This window comes from Haliotis rubra, unplaced genomic scaffold (genome assembly GCF_003918875.1).
Source record: "Haliotis rubra isolate DU_JTF1 unplaced genomic scaffold, ASM391887v1 Scf969, whole genome shotgun sequence".
In the NCBI taxonomy this organism is placed as follows: Eukaryota; Metazoa; Mollusca; class Gastropoda; order Lepetellida; family Haliotidae; genus Haliotis; species Haliotis rubra.
In genome coordinates, this window is record NW_025767711.1 from 175,466 (window position 1) to 199,735 (window position 24,270).

At 39.3% G+C, this 24,270-nt stretch overlaps 1 protein-coding gene across 1 annotated transcript; it reads left to right on the plus strand.

Moving 5' to 3' along the window:
• The first annotated feature begins 1,680 nt into the window (after positions 1 to 1,680).
• Positions 1,681 to 13,593, plus strand: LOC124265236 (probable G-protein coupled receptor 139). The gene is made up of 2 exons (XM_046700027.1): positions 1,681 to 1,844; positions 11,996 to 13,593. Exon 2 carries the CDS (start codon positions 12,162 to 12,164, stop codon positions 13,257 to 13,259), a length of 1,098 nt encoding a protein of 365 aa, XP_046555983.1. The 5' UTR covers positions 1,681 to 1,844; positions 11,996 to 12,161; the 3' UTR covers positions 13,260 to 13,593.
• Positions 13,594 to 24,270: the final 10,677 nt, after the last annotated feature.

A 24,270-nucleotide genomic window follows, 5' to 3' on the forward strand; every position in this document is an offset into this window, starting at 1 on the left:
TATGGTTTTACGCAACTTTTAGCAATATTCCAGCAATATCACGGCCGGGCGCACCAGGAATGGGCTTCAGACATTGTACCCATGTGGGGAATCGAAACGGGCCCTCAGCGTGACGAGCGGAATCTTTAACCACTACACTATCCCACCGCCCGTATAGCCTATGGAATGGTTGAATAGAATCTGTTACAGCATGGTCGGAGTGCCTTGGCTCATTTCAACCATGTTAGCACCCATTGTGTTAACATTGTTTTGAAATATGTATTAAAATGGTACAGCACTCTATGTGTAACTGCCAGAACGATCTCTCGGGTCGCCCCTATTTAATGCACGTGAAATATGTTCCATGAACCTTAGGCTCGAGCATCTTACATTTTGTAGCAACGGAAAGTGGTAAGTATATTATTCATAGTGGGCCAACTCGGACACATTAATTTCTTTATTGCATGATATACCATGCTTGTTTCGGCCAAGGAGCTGACATAAATATGAACTAAGTAATGAACTTAATAGTATGGCATCTTTACCTATCCTGAGATATATGTGAACAGAGGTGAACACATGGGAACAGTTTGTGTGCGCGTGCGTGCGTATCTGCGTTTGTGCGTGCATGTGTGAGCGAGTGAAAAGTCACATCTATCATGAATGTACATGAGTATGTGTGTGAGAGTATGACAGTATAGTGGACGTTTCGTAGCACGTTTCAGTACTGTGAGACAGATACAGAGACACCAACACAAATATGTAGTAGATGCCATTCTTGTGAATAAATGGAGGTCATAATCCCCTGAGAATTTGACACGTTTTGGATAACGACAAAGATTCGCGTAACATGATTACCACTCATGCTGTGGCAGACAAGGCACATCACTGGACATATAATGTCATTGTGTTTTCCAAATATCCTTCGCCATAACATAATAAAGTAATTAAATGTGCATATTTATAATGCGCACGTTCCGCGCCTTGACGCTCACTCGAAGCGCTGCGCAATTACCATAGTCAATCAGTGTGTGCATGAATTTCCATTCTCAAATCCCTGGGGATGATACCACCGTGTTGGCTGTGAAGCCCTATGAGGTTAAAGGACACATGATCATCTCATTTTACAGCGTACATATTCACTGATGTGTGATCTGAGACACATCCTGAGCCTTTCAAAAGGAGCCATAACACTTGCTACATAAGCTTGAATGTGTGGTGGAGCCAAAGGGCAGGTAACTCTCAAGGGTGTAGCTTTCGAAGGCGATTTCTCATCCAAGTACTCTTCGCCACCTGCGGCGTTAAACGTCACCTTATTTTTAACCCGTGTGCTTTGAGCAGAACGTTGTATATTGATACAAATTATTAATGGATTCTAATGATGAAAGTTTTAATAGTTAAGTCACTGATGCAATACACGATCAACACTATTCATATTTTGTACAGTTGCCATCATAATGTACTGCCACAATTTGCAAAACATTCAAACCGTTTATTTAAGGAAGCAACCAGTGATGAAACCGAAAGATTATATCAGACCTATAATTCTGTTCTGGCATTCCATTACTGCAACAGGTGGGGTCTGTCGCCTCCTGCTCATTTAATACAGCGGCGATCTAACGATTTTATTGACACGGCAGATAAAGCACGCTTGCTATAAAACGCGATCGCTTTGGAGTCCCAGACAGTGGAGATTGAGACTACGGGAGCGTTATGAGACGTGCTGCCAGTACCAGCTACTGCCGTCTCTGTGAGAACTAAATTCTACATGATATCTGGCAATTGGAGGCAGTTCTTACCTTCTCACATAATGACACTGAAACTAATGACCTGGATTAGAGAAGTACTCTGGAGTCTACTCTTAGGTAAGTGCCGTTATTTTTGGAAGATATCATTAAGTTTAAGATGTTATGGTGTCATTAAATGTATAGTGAGTGAGTGAGTTAATATTAAACGTGACATCGGCATTATTTCAGCCATATCGTGACGAGAACATTTTACATTGAAATGGAATATGTGTATATTATAAAACCTGTCATCGAAGGACAGTGAAACAATTAGAATGTCACAATTAGATTTAGAACTAGTGTGGAAGGTTAAAACTAATAGCACTGTTAGGACAATACAAGATAAAAACAGGCTATAGATCGCCAACAACTGAAGGTAGATCACCATAATAGGGACCATTAAATGTACTGAGCGCTCTTGAGCAAGATTATATCTGGATAAGATGCGTTATATAAATGCATAATTTATTATTATTATAGTTAAGCTGACGTTTTTAACTTTTTTTTAAATATAATTTCATACCAAACTTTCATTTCATTTTGGGTACAAAACATCACTGTTGTGTCCAAATATTATCGTGTTTGGAAATAAATGTACTAAGCTTTTAGAAACAAAAATGTGTGGTTTTCGAGAAAGTGGAAACAGCTTATGAATAACCAAATACATCCGACTGGATGTTGCTTTATGACACTTAATCTACATACTGGAGGTTCTGAATATGTTTAACTGCAATTCCTTGTTTTACATGGTATCATTTGCCCTATGTAAACCTGCTGTTGCTGGAATATTGATAAACGCGGTCTATAACTAACCTCATTCACAAACTCACTCACTCCCTCACTCACTCACTCACTTTAATGGGTGAAATTCGAAACAACATACACCAAGTGAACCTAGGCCTAGATTTTCGAAGCTCTCTTAGCACTAAGATAGTCGTAAGTTAATGTTAATGTATGGCACTGACGACTGTCTTAGCACTAAGAGAGCTTCGAAAATCTAGGCCCTGGATACGCAATGCGCTTTACGCAACGATTGAAAAGCATGAGCCAAGGTTTGCTTTCTTCTCGTCTTCACCGAAGCGTTCGTTTTCTGGAATAACGAAATACCGAAACAAAACAGACTGCCATCACTGAAAATATGCAATTTGTACTGTCTGTTGGAAAGGCAGACTGCTGTACGGAGCTTAAAACATATCATGGTTTGAAGATTCACACGGAAAGAGTATGTGAAACTCCCAAATGGATGTTCAGACAGACAGACATACAGACAGACATTTATTCATTCAGTATATAAGGCAATGGCCCACATTTCAGAATAATTTTATTTGATGCTGGTAAACCAGTAACAGTAACATTTTCGCCTTTGTAAACTATCCAACATTTTTGCACAATGTACATGCATAATATACCCTTCTAAAGAAAACATGTGAATCTATGCGCAGAATATTGACTGAAATTTATGCATTTCTAACTGTACAAGCGTTTATCAGAAACTTAGCAATACTTACCAAAACATTGTCATCCTTACTTGACATAAGTCTTACAAAACTTTCCCTACACGGGTTACTAATAAAGGTATGGTGGAAACATTCAATTCTTGCATCTTTATAACATTGACATAACATAACAATAAGTGGTATTCATCTTCAACTAATGACATGCCTTTGCTATGGTAATATAAACAGAGTCTATTACAGTACAGTTTATTATGCCTCCCTGTAACAGTTGGAAGTTATTATATCTGGGATGGCTTAAAGCATGTCTGTAATACTGTAGAATACATCTAAGGAAAATATAGTTCAACAGCCGTCGTGATAGAGCGAATGCGTCTTGATAGAGCGAATGCGCAAACATACGATGCATGTACAAACATTCACGCACGCTCGAACGTAAGCTCTCACATTGGTAACTCTGGATCCCCTTACTATTGTTTTAGTGCCAGGGACCTGGTGGAATAAACTTCAAGCGTACATTGAAAAACATTCCGCTCATATCTTCGAATTTGCATCTGGTTATAAGCTATTGTACCCATTTTTATGCATGAAAACGTAATATTAATTGGATTCTTTGAAGTGAGTCACAAGGTGAACCACGCGAGCATCACCTTTCGCTTTATATGTGTTCATTATGAAGCCTTATTGAGGAAGGGCGAAATTGCATTATTTAAGTCGTAATTGCATTTTGCTATGAGTAACAAAATCTATGTTCGAAGTATGCACATTTTATGTTGGACCCTTTTCATACGAGTCCTGTGTATGAATTCGTTTTCGTGAAAACGCCATTTATGAATGTTTATGCGTTAGGTTTGAGTCATCTACAAAACTCTCGTACAATTCAAACTACGTTTACTGTGCAAACATGAAATTTAAAAAAACGACATACAAGTTAGCAGGGAAAAAAAGAGAAATAGATTGGGATGTGACTCTACTAAAATATCTATACAAGATCAATTGTTTCGTCAAGACTTGGTGGGCGTTAGCCTGGTTATTTCAGCGAGATAATTCGTTTCATCTTACGAATTTTCCCCAGTAAAGAGCACATGGTTTACATAAGCACAATACACAGACACGATTTATAACTAGTGTTTTGTTTTCTTCAAAACGTTTGGCCTGAAAATAATTAAAGAGTACAGCAACTAAACGGGCGACCACCAAGGACTCCCAACGTCGACTTGCCCCTTAGGTCCAATAGCGTGACGATGAATAACGATCGTTTCCCTAACTAATAATACTGAAGGGCATTATCTCCAACTAAAGCACCGGGGGACCTTGACAGCATGTGTGTATATCTTCATCAACCTGATTATATCTCCAATAGCCAACAGGACGACCTTGGCACCGTCTGCCTGTATCCGTATCAACCATTCTGTTGCAAAAAAGTGTCTACCTCGAAATATCAATCTTTGACCAATGAAACTCTACAACATGGTTTCACGTCGTTATCACGATGGCTCTGACAGATATGTCTACCTCCAAATAGCGGCATGGGGACGGGTGGCCTGGGAATTATGTGAATTTGTCTTCATCATCCGCGTTGTGACAAATGCGTCTGTTTAGAAATAAGGAACCGGCGACTGAAACCTCACGTGCCTAAGTCTTTATCATCCATTGTTTTCAGTAAATAACCTCGAAATATCTGATGTCTCCAAGTGCTATTGATAGTGTGTGTCTCTGCCAAATATCCTTCACGGCCCCGCTTGCTTTGAATTATCTCGAAGGGTTTACTATGGCAGCACCCGCACCGATATATTTCAATCTCCTATCTCGAAGTTCGTGATTATCGAATGTTTCCTACCAACTGCGTGATGGGCAAGGTTGCCTTGAAAAGCTGAGTGAGTGAGTGAGTTATTATTTAACGTCACATCGGCAATATTTCAGCCATATCGTGACGAGAACATATGTGACATTGAAATGGATGAAAAGCTGAGCAGCACGCTTAATTGACCCAGTTTCGATTCAAGAGGAGATACATCAGATACACAGGTATACATTGTATGTGTTAATGAGGCCCATTGATATGAATATCGAACTTTAGCAAACTGCAGCCTTGATAACAGTTTTCATTGTAGTCCAATGGTATTGGCCATTGTATATGTTATCAGTTCCAGGTTTTCTGCTCGAACTGGAATTCGTATCCCTATTTGGTAATACTGATTTTGACCATTGTTGTTCAAACAAACCCGATTGAGCTGCCAATCATACAACCCTATTCCCGGTGATCGGATCAACGAATCTCACTCCCATGAAAGCTGGAATGGCACTCTGATGTCTGGTTCATCCAGCTATTTATACGGAGCCGGTGCTCGAGATGCACCAGGGTAAAGTGGCACGTTTTCACACTCGAACCCGCGTTGGTGGCTGCCGATGGTTTCTCATGGAATCACGCCATTCTTTTATAGTTTGCCATGTAAGATGTTTCTTTGCATTTGAAACGCTGTGATGTTTGAAGTGTTAGGGTTTGTGCCTTTTGAGGGAAAGTGCCTCTTGCCTCCTTAAGTCAGGGAATGTCTTCTCAGAGTCTCCATGCTCAGGAGCCTTTCCAAGTCGGTTTTTAGCTGGTAAAGATCTGATCCCTCCCAGCTTGTGCTCCTGTGGCAGATGATGCCGGTGTTTCTGAAGTGCTGGAGGGTTCTGGTTTAATTTGATGGTAAAGGACATTTGAGGCGGGAGGTAACGAAGCTGCTCGGGGTCGGATCGAAGCATTCTCGAAACACCGATTGTCTGTTCTGAAGTCTCGCTCCTTTGCTATTATGAGAACTATTCTTGGGTGGTGTCCTGTGATTCAAACCCTTCCCAAATAGAGTTAGATCTTGAATGCAATGGTCCTTTATCCTAAATGTTATTCGTGAGTCCGGTCGTGAAGGGCCAGCCTAGGGCGTGGCCTCCATTCCCGTCCCACACGTGAGCCCCTAAAGGAAATCCAACAGACCCTGAGAATTCCCTCTATTTTGAGAAAGTGAGGCCTGACAAGTAACATGGAGTCTCAATCATCCTATCTGTTTCTGCAACGTTCTAATTCCATGCCCTGTTTCATTACTGCCTGTTTGAAGTGGCAGGTTTCAAATTGCTCATGCCATTGAGGCATCGCATTTATTTCTTATTCATCAAAATAACGGCTTAATGAATTTCTCTCAATATTATGGGTTTTGCCTCATAATCAACCATGATTTTTCCCTGGCTTTGACTTTCTGTATTTCACCAATTGACCATATGATTTTTTATCGATATTTCAGAATAACACTGGACACTGGACATGCCTATTTAAGTCTCTATGAACTGAGTTCTATTTAAGTCTTTATGAACTGAGTCTTACTTAAGTATTTATAAAATGGATCCTGTTTAAGTATTCATGAACTGAGTAGTCCCATTTAAGTATTCATGAACGGAATCCTATTTAAGTCTTTATGAACTGAGTCCTACTTAAGTATTTATCATAATGAATCCTATTATGAATTAATAATAAGAATAAATAATGTCTTATAATGCGCAAATCTCCACGCAACAAAGCATGCTCTAAGCGCTAACACCCTGATTATTACCCCGGATAACCCAAGCTGCCTGTTAGGCGCTAGAAGGTTATAGTCACATGACTTTATCCAACCGGGTACCCATTTTCTGCTGGGTGAACAGAGGCAATTTTGAACAAACTCACTTGCCTAAGGTGAGACCACATGTATCACATGTGCATCGTTGTGGGGCAGGACGGAAGTCCTAGAAACTCCCAGGAGTCAAACTGTCAAACACAGTCGCGCTCGGACAGTCCTTGGATGGGGATCCTATTTAATTTAAAGTACATCCTAATTTAAAGTGACCTGCGCTCTGTGCACAGGACCACACGCCACCACAACTGAGTCTTATTTAATGTAAAATACATCCTAATTTAAAGTTCTTCCTACGTGGTTTTAATCATATCTGGCTTAACTCGCATAATAGCCAGTAGCCAAAGGGGTGGTGCAAGTCCAGCTGCGGTACCATACAGATAGCATCAGTACCGTAACTCCCCATAACCCCTCGAGTGGTGACCAAAATATGGTTGCAGATGACCTGTAGCCCATATATATAGTATAAATTTATGGTATGAATTTATTTTTATGAATAATTCTGTTTTATTCTAGTTTTTAACATCCTTTTGTTGACAGCTTTTGTGTAGTCTTTCTGTTTATTTTTAATGTATAACGTTGTCAGTATATGGCTAAAATTTAACTCAATCATTCACTCCCTTTATAAACTGTGCAGAGTGACAGTCTGTGGAGAACGCTTTAGTTGAGATCCATTTCCAATAACTTAACGATCAGACGTCTATATTACCCTGATCCGAAAAATAAATTTCATTATGTATACAATGTCTCCTCTTTGGCTACGGGGTCTCAACAACTTGTACTGTTGAGACCTATAAACCTACATATTATTGGGACTTCCGAGACACATATGCCCGTATGTTACAGAAAAACACGACCTATGGACACATACCTCATCACGAGTCTGGCTTGATGTAATCCTAGTATGATCTCTTTGTCTCGGGAGGATATAACACGCAATGAATAATAGTCTAGGGCCTATAGGGGACTATCTGTGTTTCTTTTTCATTTGTGCAACATCGTTGAAAACAACGAACATTCATCAGTATAGACGAATATATAATATAACTTCAAGTGCGTATTCAAAGTTTTGCTGCTTGTGCTATCAGAATAGGTATGAGCCGTTAATGGTTATATATGTCATTGTCATAATTCGTTTTCAGGACAATTTCTAATGTACAATGCTAAATGAAATCACGTTTAAGATTTTATTGATTTGGTGCTTTTTCGCTTCTTGTATCCATACGTGGGTTCTGGGTTAGTGTCATGGTTTAAACACTTAATCATAAGACCTGGGTTCGATTCCTTAGATCGATACTATATGTGGAATTGCTTGAATAATTACTCACCTCACCCAAATAAGACGTACGTTACATTGTGCAAATGAGAATAAATAGGAACGGCTTCCTTCTTTACATTGCCGCTTCAGCTTATCGCGTTTTTTAAAAAGTTTCAATTTAACAAAACTACTTTTTTTTGTACAATTGTTTGCAGGGTGCCATTCTCAGGTCAAACATATTCACATAGGATAATGTTATGTATTACTAAAGCAAAACCTTGTCCTAAACATTGCAGGAGTGCTCCGAGGCTGTAGTTGGGGCGTTGGGGTAGCCAAGTGGTTAAGACGTTCACTCGTCACGCCGAATGCCGGGTTCGATTCCCCACACGGATACAATGTCTGGAGCCCATTTCTGGTGTCGCCCGCCGTGATATTGCTGGAATGTTGCTAAAAGCCACGTAAAACTAAACTCATTCACTCACTCTGTTAGACCTGCAGATATGCACCAGTAGGTGTTCGCTAATCAAAAAATGATTGGTTGAAACTCACTTATATGGCTGACAAGTGCATATATTACGTATCCCACCTCAGCCACTGGTGTTTATATAGTATGACCAGAAATTATTGAGAATTTTAGGAATATGTTTAATTGGATTTCTTGTATAAACAACCTTGGCCAGCTATCAAGTGCTTGGTTTCATTCAAGAGAGACAACTCCGTTAATCCTTTGTCATTAGTTTGTGAAGAGTTATCCCCCTTTGTTTACTTGCTAGCAGATGACATTTTCAGTGATCCTCAGTATGGATGATTTAGAGAAGAGGAAGTTGATTTTAGAGAATTATAACAAGGACATCAGATCAGCTAAAGTGATTTCAAGTAGAACAGGCATCCCTTTGTCCACTGTTTATCGTGTTTTGAAAAATATTGCAAACGGATATGGCATTGAGCACCAGGGAGGCGCAGGTAAGCCCAGAAAATTGACTGTCGGTGACAGGAGGCGGCTTGGTATTCTTGTTTCTAAAAACAAACGAAGGAGTTTAGAAAACTTAAGGCTGGATATGATTGATAGAGGAACTGTGGCTGTCTGTAAGGAGACAATTAGAACTGAGCTGCATGCAATGGGTTGGCAGAAAAGTCGAGGAATTCCATCACCGATCATGAAACATGAACAAATGGAGCGAAGGTTGAACTGGTGCTTACAGCATAGACATTTTAACTGGGACAATGTGATTTTCTCAGATGAAAGTTTTGTGTGGCTGTTTCCTAATACACTGAAATTCTGGACCAAACAAACTGAAAAACCTTTGTATCAGCGCCCAAAGTACAGTCCGAAATTTAATGTGTGGGGTGGCATATCTGTATATTTGAAGGGAATATGAACAGTGAGCGGTACACAGATATTCTCGAGGGACATTTACTTCCATCTGCTCACGTGTTCTATGGAAATATTTGGATTTTCCAGCAGGACAACGACCCAAAACATCGTTCAAAGCATTCACAGGCCTAATTTTGGATCCAAAATATGACATTATGAGATTGGCCAAGCTATAGCCCTGACCTAATCCAATAGAAAATGTTTGGGGACTTATGAAGGAAAGTGTCAATAAGAAAGATCTGACAAATATTGCTGAAATGAAAGAAGAGGTGGTCCGATATCGGGACAGCATGGACCAGGACTTTCTAACTTCTTTGTTCAGTAGTATGCCCCGCCGCATTGAAGCCTGCATTGCTGCCCATGGTGACTTGACAAAATAATAACTGTTCACCTGTCCTTGAATCTGGAGTTATGTTCTTCTAATATTCACATTTAATACGTGAGTAATGAGTGCAAAAAAAAAATTACAATCTTTAAATTCTCAATAATTTCTGGTTGTACTGTATAATATGTAGACTTTGGTCGTGAATATACGTGATAGTTCCTACGTATGTTGATTTGTTATCATTGAATTACAAAATATATTGCCTGTTCATTAGATACACGGATGGTTTATTTGCTGTATTATGTTCAGCACTTGTCCATAAATATTTATAAAAGCATTGACAAACAAGCAGATATGGATGCGCAGAATATACACACTACTATAATTACAATATATAGTTGGTGTGTTGGTTGGTTTGTTGTTTAACGCCGCACTTAGCAATATTACAGCTATATGTCTGTAGATAATTGAGTCTGGACCAGATAATCCAGTGATCAACAGCATGAGCATCGATCAACGTAACTTGGATACGATGACATGAGTCAACCACGTCAGCGAGCCTGACCACCCGATCCCATTTGTCCCCTCTAGTAGGGTGATCTACCTTCAGTTGTTGGTGATCTATAGCCTATTTATATATTGTGTTGTCCCCTATAGTTAAAATGTTTTAGATTCAATTACTAGTTTTACATGTATATCTGTGATACCCTAGTTGCTTTACTGTCCTTTGTCGGCCGGTTTTTATACTATCTATATATATTCTATTTCAATGTCAAGTGTTCTCGTCACGATATGGCTGAAATATTGCCGATGTGACGTTAAATAATAACTCACTCACTCACTCACTCGTCACGATATGGCTGAAATATTGCCGATGTGACGTTAAATGATAACTCACTCACTCGCTCATTTGTCGCCTCTTACGACAAGCATGGGTTACTGAAGACCTGTTCTAATCCGGATTTCACGCGTACGGGTCCCATTCGCTAAAAGAGGAACATCAGAAAACGTGTGGACCAGTGATAGATATACTGTACAGTTTAGTTGAAATATTGCATAACGCCTCTCATTCAGAATGTGTTGGGGTTTTTTTTGTGAACAAAAAACAACCTATCCTACTCCTGGGGTTTAAAAGTGGAAAGGGTAATTATTTTTGCATTTAGGCGAGGTGATCACATATACAACACGGCACTGTGAAGGTGAACGGTTGACAACGGTAGCACGGTTAACAAGTATAAAAAACGCGATTCTTTAAACAATTGTTGGATGTAGGTTACAACATTCAAAGCCTCTGGAATAAGTATGATGGTATACGGGGCTCACATTTCAATATTAAATTTACTGTATACAAGTCCCCAAGGTCCCTAGAGTTGTGGTCTACCTTCAGTTGTTGGCGGTCCTCAGCCTTCTTTATATTGTATTGTCCTAATCTGACATCCTATTTAAGAGATATATGCTACTGTTATTTCTTGATATTGTGATATTCTAGTCTGTTTTACTGTCCTTCGATCACAGGTTTTATAATTTCCCATAAATTACTATGTATAACAATTAAATGTTCTCGTCACGATATGGCTGAAATATTGCCGATGTGACTAACAATTATAACTCACTCACTATACCTTCATGTACACGTCTATATATGTCTGTGTGTGTACATATGTTGTGAACATGTAAGTATTCTCTCTTCCAGCATTGAGTCTCTCATTAGCAATTTATTATAATATATAAAAGGAAATCTACTTTTGTGATTATGCCTAAAAAATGTGTTTCTCAATTTCTAATGCATGTGCACATCACCTTATAGTAGCCACGTACACAAACAAATCAATTTTTCAGGAATAAACTTCTTTTTCCATATATTTGATACCCCTAGGGTATGTTTATCTTTCAGTTGTTGGAGACTTATATATTAACATGTATATTGTACGTCATAACATTTCAAAGGATAAATCATAATCTGAATCTATTTATATTTACTGTCCTCACAATCGTTAAATGCTTCTGGAAAGTTATTCGCTATATTATAACAAAATACATAGATACTATTACTCTGCGTGTCCTATAACATCATCAATTTAATGATGAACATATAAATATCCTGTTGTCTTCAAACGTTCAACCGAATACCAGTGACGTTTTTACCTAACCATAATTTGCTCTATCTTTCCAGGGTCAAAAAGGGCGAGTCAGGCACAAAGCAAAGTAACCAAACATGATTACACTGAACCATGAAGAAGGTTCAAGGGAGGAATATCCCGTCCTTATCGAATCACATGGCCAGTGAAATTATTACTCTAATCATCCGTGCTTGATCAAGTACCTACACAAGATTAACCATGGAGGCTAACCTCACTACCGAATCGAGCAATATTTCCAATAATTCGGCTTGGCAAGCGGTGGAAAGTGTTACATTCGACATCCAAACGTATTATCTCTGGGTTATTCTCGCCTTGGGATTCCCCGGTAACTGTGCAACCATCGTTACAGTCATTAAGATGTCCCCTGCCAGATCGCTAACCGTATACATAGCACTTCTAGCTGTTGTGGATAATCTCGCAATCGTCAATAAACTTCTGTTGTTTGTTTTACCCGATAAAGGAGTGCATATTGGAAACTTCGGCTGCAAAATTCTTGGGTACTTCGGAAACTTCCTCATCACATTTGCCAACTGGTTACTCGTGGCCATGTCTGTGGAAAGGTTCGCTGCTGTGTGGTTCCCGTTCAAAGTTGGACAAAGCTGGACGTTCAAAAAGTCTCTAACAGCAGTGGTTCTTGTGGCGCTGCCCTTGAGTGTGTTGTTCCTGCATCTCTTCTGGATCATGACTTTCATTGTGGAGGATACTGGCGTGTTTTGTGACATCCACGAAGAATATAGACATTTCATGATGCACATATGGTACTGGATTAATGTTATGATATATGCTGTGGTACCCTGTATCCTCTTGCTGCTGTTCAACCTGTTGATCGTCATGGGGATTGTGAGGTCGGCACGCGCTCAAAAGTACTTAAAGAGTACTCGTGGTAACAAGAGTGGCTCATCCGCCGTTGACCGCCATCGGCCAATTACAATCATGTTAGTAACAGCGGCTGTGACGTTAGTAGTGCTAACCACGCCGAGGTGCGTTATGCTAATTCTCACACCCTACTGGACTCCCCCGCTCAACAGCATGCGAGGTGCCGTAAAGTTCCTAATAGACACCATTGCATTTCTCTTGTGTGATTTAACGCATGCCATCAACTTTTATGTGTATTCTCTCAGTGCGAAGAGCTTTCGGCGCCAGTTCTTGGAACTGTTTTTATGCCACAAAAGAGATAAAGCAACAAACAGCACACAATATGTGTCTCTAACGTCCCGTGCTTCTGTGAAGATAAACATGACCTCCTTAAATGGAGAAAAACCAATACTACATTTTTCAAAGAGCATTGAAGACTGATAAACTTGACAATGATGACTATTTGTGCACCATGGCACCATTGTACCGTATAGCTGATGTTCCCGAGGAGACGATCATTAGTAATTTCAGTGTTTAGATTACGACTAATTTGTGAAACTGACAAACATTTTGACCTTACATGACAAGCTTGTGTTTGTGTCATTAGCTCCTGGACTATCAGCGATGAATGCTCAGAATAATACTAAAGAGTCGATAGAGATTTACCGTCGGACAATGACATATGATTGCACAAAGTATGAGACACATACATTGTAATGCTTGTAATCATGATAACAGTAAAATGGTCACTGAATATAACTGCTTCAATTTCCTACTTATGCATTATGTTATGGCAACAGAAATATTTCCACAAGCGCAATATATTTTTACGATTCCGACTATGTCATGAATATGCAACATTTATAACACCCGGTGTTCGCTAAAACGTTAGCTTCTTCCCCACCTGCGGCACATCTCGCAAATCCATGCAAAGGCAAGGAAAACGTGTTGGGTTTGCACATTCCGCTACATATTTATCGTTAAACCTTTAGAGTGAGTGAGTTACGATTTTAAGTTACATCGGCAGTATTTCAGCCACATTGTAACTAAAACAAGTTATAATTTCACAATAAGTAAAGGTAACTTAGTAAAACCTGTCAGCTAAGTACAGTAAAAACAGCTAGAATATCACAGATATCAATATAAAACTTGTATGTCAGTCTAAAATATGTCAATTACAGAAGACAAATACAGGCTATATATTGCCAACAACTGAAGGTAGATCACCATACTATGAACCATGGGGACTTACAGCACCTTTGCTACATACTACATGAGAATCCATATACGATAATGGGATACAATGACAAGCATCAAGCAAGTCAGCGGTCCCAGAAGAACCGACTACTTCTAACCCGGGTCTGGATTAAGACTTGGAATGTTGTAACCTGTATCAAACACCTTGGAGTCATACCATGCATTACCACCTGCTTGCGATATGCCTCTGGATAGCAATTGAAACATGCATTAAAACCTTTCAGGGAGAAACAAATCAGGAGTGTGTTTGCACATTACCGAAAACTGAAGGCATTATATGCACAATAATTTATTTTACGTCTACATCTTGCCCTGGATATGCATGTATATGTACTCGCATTGAACGAAATACGATAACACCATTATGAAAAAGAAGGATAACAAGCATGATGTCGAATACATTGTTGAGTGAGTGAGTGAGTTGATATTTATCGTCACTGCGGCAATATTTCAGCCACATCGTGATGAGAACAATGAATAGTTATATTATAGATCAATAACATGAGAAAAATAAAAGCCTGTTGACGAAGAACAGTTAAACTACTAGTGTATCACAGATAAGCATTTAAAACTAGTAATTAAATCAAGAACATTTTAACTAGAAATGACAAGATTGCCAACATCTGAAGGTAGATCACCATACTATGGACCATGGGGACTTACAGTACATTTGCTTCCTGTATGGGCCGAGTACATTGTTACTTTAATCCCCAAATAATCGTTTTACTCAAAAACATCTCTTATGTCTTGTTAAGTATAATCCTTCCAGTGCATACCTGTGAAGACCCGGTTAGAGTGAGTGAGTTAAAATTTAAAGTCACATCTGCAATATTTCAGCCATATCGTGACTAAAACTAGTTCTAAATTTATAGTACATACATATAATATATAAAACCCTGTTAACGAAGGGCAGTAAAACCACTAGATTATCACAGATTGAGTTAAAACTAGCTAGCATATATCTTGAAAAGTAGAAAAAAAATTCTGGACAATACAATGTAAAATTGGGCTATAGATCGCCAAACAACTGAAGGTAGATCACCATACTAGGGACCATGGGGACTTACAGTGCCTTTGCTACCTGCATGGACCCTAGTTGGATTTACACCATCCCTTCAGCCCCTGGCGATTGTAGGACAGACCAGGTTAGAATTGTATTCAGCAACCAATGTAAGAGGCGACTAACTGGGTCGTGTGATTAGGCTCGCTGACTTGGTTGACAAATGTGAGCGTATCCACATTGCGTAGGACGATGCTTATGATGTTGATCACTGAAGTATCTGGTCCAGACTCAATTATTTACAGACCGCCACCATATAGATGGAATGTTGTTGAGTGCGGCGTTAAACAACAAACCAACCAACAAACTTTCCAGTGGATCCTAGAAAGCATGATTAAAACAGGCGTAAACATCAGCTTTCATGTTGCTTCCTATTCATCAACGTGAAGTGACAGAAATTATAAATAATATGCATGGAATAACACATTTAAAGAAGTTGCATATTACTTGACACTGCATATGGATTTATGTCTCACCCAATAACTGCCAACTCGAAAATGTGAACATAATACTTCCAGAGTGAAACCCTAGCTTTGAAGGGATGAAATGTGTTAAAGAGCTGACAACCTAACGAATCACTTTTGCTTTACTGTCACGAACGGATTATTATTTGACATTCCTAATGCTACTCAACAGAATAACTTAACTTTGAGAGGCGAAATAACCAGACGTTTCTGTACCACGGTTGCAATATGTTCCTGACACAAAATCTATAACGGTTGCTTGGATTACTGACTTACTTCGAAGTGGATTGTCAACATGTCATTAAGTATCTTTATTTTGAGTTGTTGCTGTTGATCATCTTCCAAAGCAGTTGTGAAATATTACATTGGGCAATTTTGAAACTGCTCAGATATGGAGCTTGATTGTGTCGGTACTGATAAACGCAATGATGTTCTGTTATCGACCTCTTATGGGAATGATCTTTGGGAATTTACTTAGTAACAAAACTGAAAATGGCTTTTTTGACAGTTGCATTTTTAATTCACAATTTGGAAAGGAACATTTGTGACAGGTAAATAAACTGAAAAAAATTAACCCCGCCGTGGTTCCTTTACGAGAAATATAATCTTTTCCTTAGCTGATCTGTTTTCTTCTTAGGATACATGAAGACATTGTGACACATATTGCATATACATGCATTATCGATTCCCAATTTAGAAGGTTAAAGCCAACCTTTCAGTTAGTACATACTGTCACTGTGAAAAGAAGATCAATTGACAAAACGCCTATAGTTTGGAGTTGGGAAATACAGCAGCAATGCTCACAGGTCCCATGATTAATAACACTTCTCGTGCGAATGTCAATAATTTGTCTCTACTAAATGTTCTGGAATGTTTCTATATTTCAATCCAGACTACTCCAGGAAGCTGTGATTTTGGACAAGTATTCTAAGCGCATTTTGCAAGTGGATAACGCGCTGTCTCCTGTCAATTTTCTGTCAAACTTGCACCTGCTGAAACTTCTCAAAAGATGAAGTTTGTTATGTTTATTTACGCAGTCAGGGGAGGTAACTGTTATCACACATCCTGAAAATGGACCAAGACTTAACAAAAGTAATACCTGAAGACTTTATGTCTGAACGTTATTTTAATTTCACACACACACATACACTGATGCATCGAAGGAACCTACCAATGTTACTGTTGGGGCTTTTTGGAGACCCTATTGCTCCATCACTAAGGTGTTCAGATTCCCTCATTATCTGAACTTTGCAACCATTTTGCAAGCCAAAAGATTTGTAGATGAACACGACCATGAAGCAATTACCTTACAGATTCCATTGCAGCAAATAAAGCTGTATAAGCTCGTGCACATGGATCCAGAGGTGACATTGTTTATGACATATTAAGGTTGGATAAATTTCTAAACACGTAGTACATTCCAGCACTTGTTGGAAAACATGGGGATGAGGTCGTAGATATATTGGCCAAATCCGGATTACAGTTCATTTCAGGTGATGTATAAGAATTTCGACCAAGCCCTGAAGATTTTGAGACTGTTTAATCGAAATCTATTTTAAGGTGTTGGCAGCAGTTGTGGGATGTTGGCACTACCGGCGACATGTGTACAAATTTAGACCATCTTTATGTCTGGTCATAATATCCGTCGTCGTAAAAGGCGTGGTTAGGTCATTCGGACGCGACTCCGACTTGGACATTGTGTGCCCAATCCCTTCAAGAGTATCGTTGATAAGACGGTTTCTTCTAAATGTGGCCGTTGCGATATGGAGACGCCTGAAAATGTTGAATACCATCTTATCAAATGACATTAGCATAAGAGCATAAGACAAAAAACTCTCAATAGTGCTGCACTTGGTTAATGATGTATTTTCTTAGTAACAGTTTTGGGCTCCAATAGTCAGTTGTATGGGCCCGTGCAACGGGCAGCTTTTAATATGACGTAATTTAGATAGGATTTCAAATTTATCAGACACATATTTAGCTCTAATATTTCAAGTGATTTTTATATGTTTCAGAAATGAAAGTGTACACTTGAGGTTTTAAGCATCTTTTTTCCCATCACTAAAATCATATGAATATGTGTTTTCAAACGGATGTTAAAAATTCTGACATCTCCTTTATGTTGATATCAAAACGATTCTACTTGGTCTTCTTCTTGTGGTAGGTTGGTTTCTTGTTGTACGCCGCACTCAGCAATATTCCAGCTATATGACGGCGGTCTGTAAATCATCGAGTCAGGACCAGAGACTCCAGTGATCAACAGCATGAGCAACCATCTACGCAATGGGGATACTATGACATATGTCAACCAAGTCAGCGAGCCTAACCAGCCGACACCGTTCGATCCCAAGCATGATTTACTGAAGACCAATACTAACCCGGATCTCCACGGGTCTAATACCTTGTGATTCTTATTAAGTCAAGTCAATGCGTTGGGCTCAAATATGCTAAACATATAACACCACCACCAACAACGGAGGGGTTATGTGTATGGAGGGGTTATACAATGTAAACTGAAATGTAAGGATCATAGTTCCTATAGAGATAATGTTGAAAAAAATCTGGGCAAATAGATAAACATGGAAGTTTGTGCATCATAAAAGTATGGTTAATTTTTAAATTTTCACGTTTTGTTTGAGTGATCAAAGGACACGCATCGAACGTGCATTTCTAAAGGATTTAGCAAATGCCATAACAGTATTCGCAATTATACAACACTTGACGGCTATTACACATTTGTATTGTAGTGCAAGATGCATACAATTTTTGGCGAAGAGACGACATCTTGCGTCTATTTTCTTGGATGGCATCGTGGGTCTTTCAAGATTAAACTTATGCAGAAACCATGTGTCCTATACATGGTCCAAACCCCTCTTCTGCTATTTCCACGTGTTTATACCATTATAGATGATTGTGACTGAATCGTGACTCTTATTTATCCTTGACATTTCATTTAGATTATTCTATAAGCAAGTCAAGCGTAGCTGTAAGTTCCCTAGTAACGATTATCCGCTGATGGCTTTTCTGTAATTTCATGGTGTTGTTGGAAAAATAGATTTAAGCATATATTACGAACCCAAATACTAAGGCTAATAATTTATTATCCCCCGCCACGAAGTAAGGGGGATATAGGTTTGAGCACCGTCCGACCGTCCGAGATGATGGGGACAGATTTCTTCAAAACCCGTTATAGATATGGAAACCAAATTTGATATGTGTTTTCAGGACATGAAGGTCTTGATGGAGGTCGAAAACAGAAACCGTGTTTCAATTTGTTACAGAGTTATGGCCTTTGTCATATGTTTCTGTACTTTGTTCATTGTATTCCCAATGGGGACAGATTTTCTCAAAAACTGTTATAGATAGGGAAACCAAATTTGATATGTGTTTTCAGGACATGTCGTGGTGGAGTTAAAAAGAGGAACCAAATAGGATCGGAGCACTGTGGCGGGGGATATTGATGACCATGTCTTCTTGTTCATAATGCCTCTGATTATCCTTATAGACAATACCGAAAATGATAATTTTGTATTGAAATTATTGCTGTTTATAATCTATCATCCATATGAAAACATGAAATTGGCAGGTCCGTCTGAAAGGTGCTCTTTATCAATGATATACCGTGTCGTGTTCCGAAATCGGCTTCTCTATTACAATTATTGATTTATGTGATAATCTGTACCACAGACTGATTCATCCATTTGTGCCGAAGTAAAGTAAATTAATAGTAATCCATGAATGTAAAGTAGTCTGTATGATTATGACTGAAATATTGTGTCGCTTTAATTGAAATACTGAGCATTATTAATTTGAATGACATTGAATTGAACTGAACACTGCGCGGTAACCTACAATTGAGGGCGGTATTATCACATTGCATTTAAAGTTACATATGTCCTTTATCACACCTTTCTCGTTGATCAATCAAGAAAAATTACCATTAATCAAATAAGACACGAAAATAAGATAACCTAAGTTATTTCGCACGAAAATACCGTTCATTTAATTACGAATTAAGTAATATAAACTTTAATATAATTAGAAAGATGTAGAGACTCGGGATTTTTGTACTCCAGCCTAATGAATTGCATCCTCATTGAGGTTAGTATAGTGTATCGTAATGGCGTAACAAACAGACCATCTCGATACCACATGTTGGCTCGAGGATCGACAGAACCTCGTATATTAGGACTGAGGGCAGGGCACCAACATCATACCCTCTGTGGCTCTGTGGCTCTGTCCGAGGTGACTTTCGTGAAGATCCGGGTTAGAATTGGTCTTCAGTAACCCATGCTTGTCGTAAGGGGCGACTAACGGGATCAGGTGAGTCAGGCTCGCAGACCACCGCCATATAGCTCGAAAATTGTTAAGTACGGCGTTAAACAACCAACCAACTGTCCGAGGTGACAGTATGCATATTTCGCTGAAAGTGCATGTACAATCTCAGAGACTAGTTTTCTATACTGACGTTGCAGAATGGTCCGTCGTGTGAAACAAGCTTTCAAATGGTAGATAACTTGTTCACTGAAGTTTAACCTGGATTCTACTGAACTTGTTAAGACATTACACTTTCATTTATAATTTGAAGGGCCACCTCCTCGTGGTGGGTGCTGGGTCACGCTAAGCGCCCTTCAACCCCCCGTTGTGGACCCGGGGGGATATTAGGTCCACCAACCCGTTTGCCGTGGGTTGCGCCCCTGTGTCGGTGGAGGACGGGAGGCTGGTGGTTGAGGGCACTGGTTCCAGGAACAGTGTTCCTTTGCCCAACACACCACTTCGCCCCTTACTTCACCTAGACGGGTGGTTGAATGGGCCCGGTTCAACCAATCGGCTGGTCATGCCGAGCCCTGAGCACTCTACTTTCATTGCTCACTCACTTTTGGCTTGGTATTTTATACATATTGTTAAACGTATTGTGCTTGTTTATTATTCTACACTGCTTTTTGAAACATCTGAAAAGTAGAAATTTGCCTAGATGCTGGTGCCAGAAGGCGATGGCTCATGGGCCAATCTGGTGGAAAGATTAATCTTTTAGTTTTTCTGCTTGAGTATATCATCCGAGTATCCTTGGTGCTGCAAGCTGGAGATCCACTTGTTTTTAGCATTGTCCTTGTGATACTCCGTGGTGGGTGGGGAGCTCGGATGATGAACCATTAAAACTAACCATGGCTTACGAAACCCCGATTACCAAAAAGCGTCCACTTGACACTGATCCAGATGATAGCGACCAACGACTGTCCACGTCCATTGATTACTGGCCACGCTTCTTAGTGATGGAGACAAAGATAACACCAGACTGAAGTTAAATCCTTTTGCTATACAAAAGGCATACAAGGCATAGCTGGTGATGTTAAAACATCAAACGTTTACGTTCAGGGGCACTGCTTATTGAATGCAGCAAAGGGGACAGGCTAATAACCTGATGAGTACTGCAACGTTCGTCGGCATTCCGGTTTCGATATCTCCTCACAGAACACTTAATACCAGCAAAGGAATTGTAAGAGACCGAGATCGATTGTTCACCGACATGTCTGAACTTGATATTGTTTCAGAAATGAAAGATCAAGGGGTCTTATATGTAAAGCGTTTTACAACACGTAAAACCAGGAAACCATTTCAACAAACACTTATCTGTTTTCATTTTCTTCTCCAACTGCTCCAAGATCACTAAAGGCAGGGTACTGTAACATTACTGTCGACACGTACATACCAAACCCACTGAGATGTTTTAAATGCCAAAAGTTTGGTCATGGTGTTAGTACTTTTGCACATTGTCTGTTGTGTGTGCTCACTGTAGTGAGAAGACACATACAACAGAAGATTGTGTCAGTAACTTTAAGAAGTGTACCAATTGTGCAGGTGATCATTCAGCATTCTCAAAAGACTGTCCCATTTGGAAACAGCAGATGGAGATAAATAAGATCAAGTTTACTCAAAATATCAGTTTTTCTGATGCCAAAAAGCTCGTCTTGAGACCGGAAATTAAGGAAACTTATGCTTCCAAAGCCAGAACATCTTCAGAAACAACCCCCACAATAACTAAATCCTCTGTAAGCTGTCAGACGAACTTGACTTGGATCAAAACAGATTCTCCTCAGATTTTGTTACCTGCAATGTCTACACAAACTGCAGACCCACTTCCTGGTACGCCCCAAGTCCAATCAGAACCATCTTATGACCGTGACACTTCTCAGTCAACTCAAAGGTCTAAATCAACGTCAAACGTTCAACCTATCGTTAAGAACAAAGGCAAACCGAAGCCAGATTCAAAGAAACAAAGTGGCAGAGCCCCCAAGGGGTCAGATGATAAAATCAAGTTATTTAACAAATACGGATCACTTGAGGACATGGACGTGTCCGAAAACGTCCATTCTAGGGCACATAGCTTGTCGCCCTCGAAAACGGTGCGGGTAGATCCCCAATTAATCCGCTAAAAAAAATAGGTCTATCTACCAATATTGTGCAGTGGAACTGTAGAGGACTCCGGACAAATTTTAATGAATTACAGCTATTAATCCAGGATTTAACACCATCAGCGTTCTGTCTGCAAGAGACGTATCTGAAACAGACAGATAATTTTAACTTACGTCAGTTTGAAGCCTATAATTATTTTTCCCCTCCAGGTGATAGAGCCACTGGAGGTTCTACTATCCTTATTCGACAGAATGTAATTCACAGCCCTGTTACTCTTAACACTAATCTCCAAGCTGTTGCAGTGCGACTTACTCTGGGTGTAGCATTTACATTGTGCTCTCTGTATATTCCACCTTCATCGACACTTCAGCTGACTGATCTTCAATCACTCTATGATCAACTCCCAAAGCCATGTGTTATCATGGGTGACCTAAACGGTCACAACCCACTCTGGGGCAGTACTACCACTAATACTAAAGGTAAAATAATTGAAGACTTCATTTCCAATAATGACCTGTGCATATTTAATGATGATTCAAGCACCTATCTGCATCCTGCAACTGGCACTTATTCCTCTCTGGATTTGTCTCTTGCAGATTCTAACCTCTTGAATGAATTTGATTGGTCAGTTCATGATGACCTTTGTGGAAGTGACCACTTCCCAACTATGCTTTCAGAAATAACTCCATCTGATTCTCCATCGTACACAAGATGGAACTTTTCGAAGGCTAACTGGTCTTTATATGAAACTTTATGCACATCGAAACTGCGACCTGAATATTTCAGTGATATAACTGATCCCATTCAAACTTTTGCTGACATTTTAAAGCAAATAGCTGATGAGTGTATACCAAAGTCCTCTACGACTCCACATGTACGAAAACCATGGTTTAATACAGATTGTAGACAAGCCAGAAAAGCGAGGAAAAAGGCTGAGCGTTATTTCCGCCATCACCCAACTGTCCACAACTTAAATAAATTTAAAATACTTAATGCAAAGGCGCGTCGTACCTTCAAACAAAACAAACGACAATCTTGGAGAAATTATGTCTCCAAAATTAATTCACGCACGCCAATGTCTAAGGTTTGGAACATGGTTCAGCGAATAAAAGGCAAAGGTTCAAAATCAGCTGTGCACCATCTTAAAGATGGTGATAACTTGCTAACTGATAAATCTGACATTGCAAATAAAATTGGCGAAACCCTTGCCAAACATTCATCATCGGCAAATTATGTCCCTGAGTTTCAGAGATATCAGAAACAAAAGGAAAAGACAAAGCTTAATTTCGAATCACATAACGGTGAAGATTATAATGAAGTGTTTTCATTACATGAGCTACATACTGCTCTTGAGCAAGCTCATGACACTGCAGCGGGTGATGACAATATACATTACCAGCTACTGAAACACTTACCTGAACCATGTCTGATGACACTTTTAGATATATTTGACCAAATTTGGACGTCTGGAGAATTTCGTCCTTCATGGCGTAATGCCATTGTAGTCCCAATACCAAAACCTGGCAAGGATCATACAGATCCGTTTAATTACAGACCGATATCTCTAACTAGCTGTGTCTGTAAAACCATGGAACGTATGGTGAATAATAGATTAACTTGGTATCTTGAAACCAATCACCTTATAACAGATATCCAATGTGGTTTCAGGAAAAATCGTAGTACCATCGATCATTTGGTACGCTTAGAATCCTTTGTTAAGAATGCTATAGTAAATAAACAACATGCTGTATCAATTTTCTTTGATCTTGAGAAAGCTTATGATACGACCTGGAAGCATGGCATTTTGAAGGATTTACATGATTTCGGTTTGAGAGGCCGTTTGCCTCTCTTTATATCACAGTTTTTAAAAGACAGACAATTTCAAGTCCGAGTGGGTTCAACCCTGTCTGATCATTATAATCAGGATCAGGGTGTCCCTCAAGGCAGTATTTTGTCTGTCACATTGTTTAGTATCAAGATAAACAGTTTATCCAAGGTTTTAAACGATTCAATTGATGGATCACTTTTTTGTGGATGATTTTAATATTTCTTGTCGTGGTAAAAATATGCATACTATTGAACGGCAATTGCAGTTGTGTTTAAATAAAATAAATAAATGGTGTCTTGAAAACGGCTTTAAATTTTCCAAGTCCAAAACTAATTGTCTACACTTTTGTAGAAAATATAAGCCGCATAAAGATCCAGAACTATCTTTAAATGGCACTCCCATCAAAGTTGTTAAGGAGGCCAAATTCTT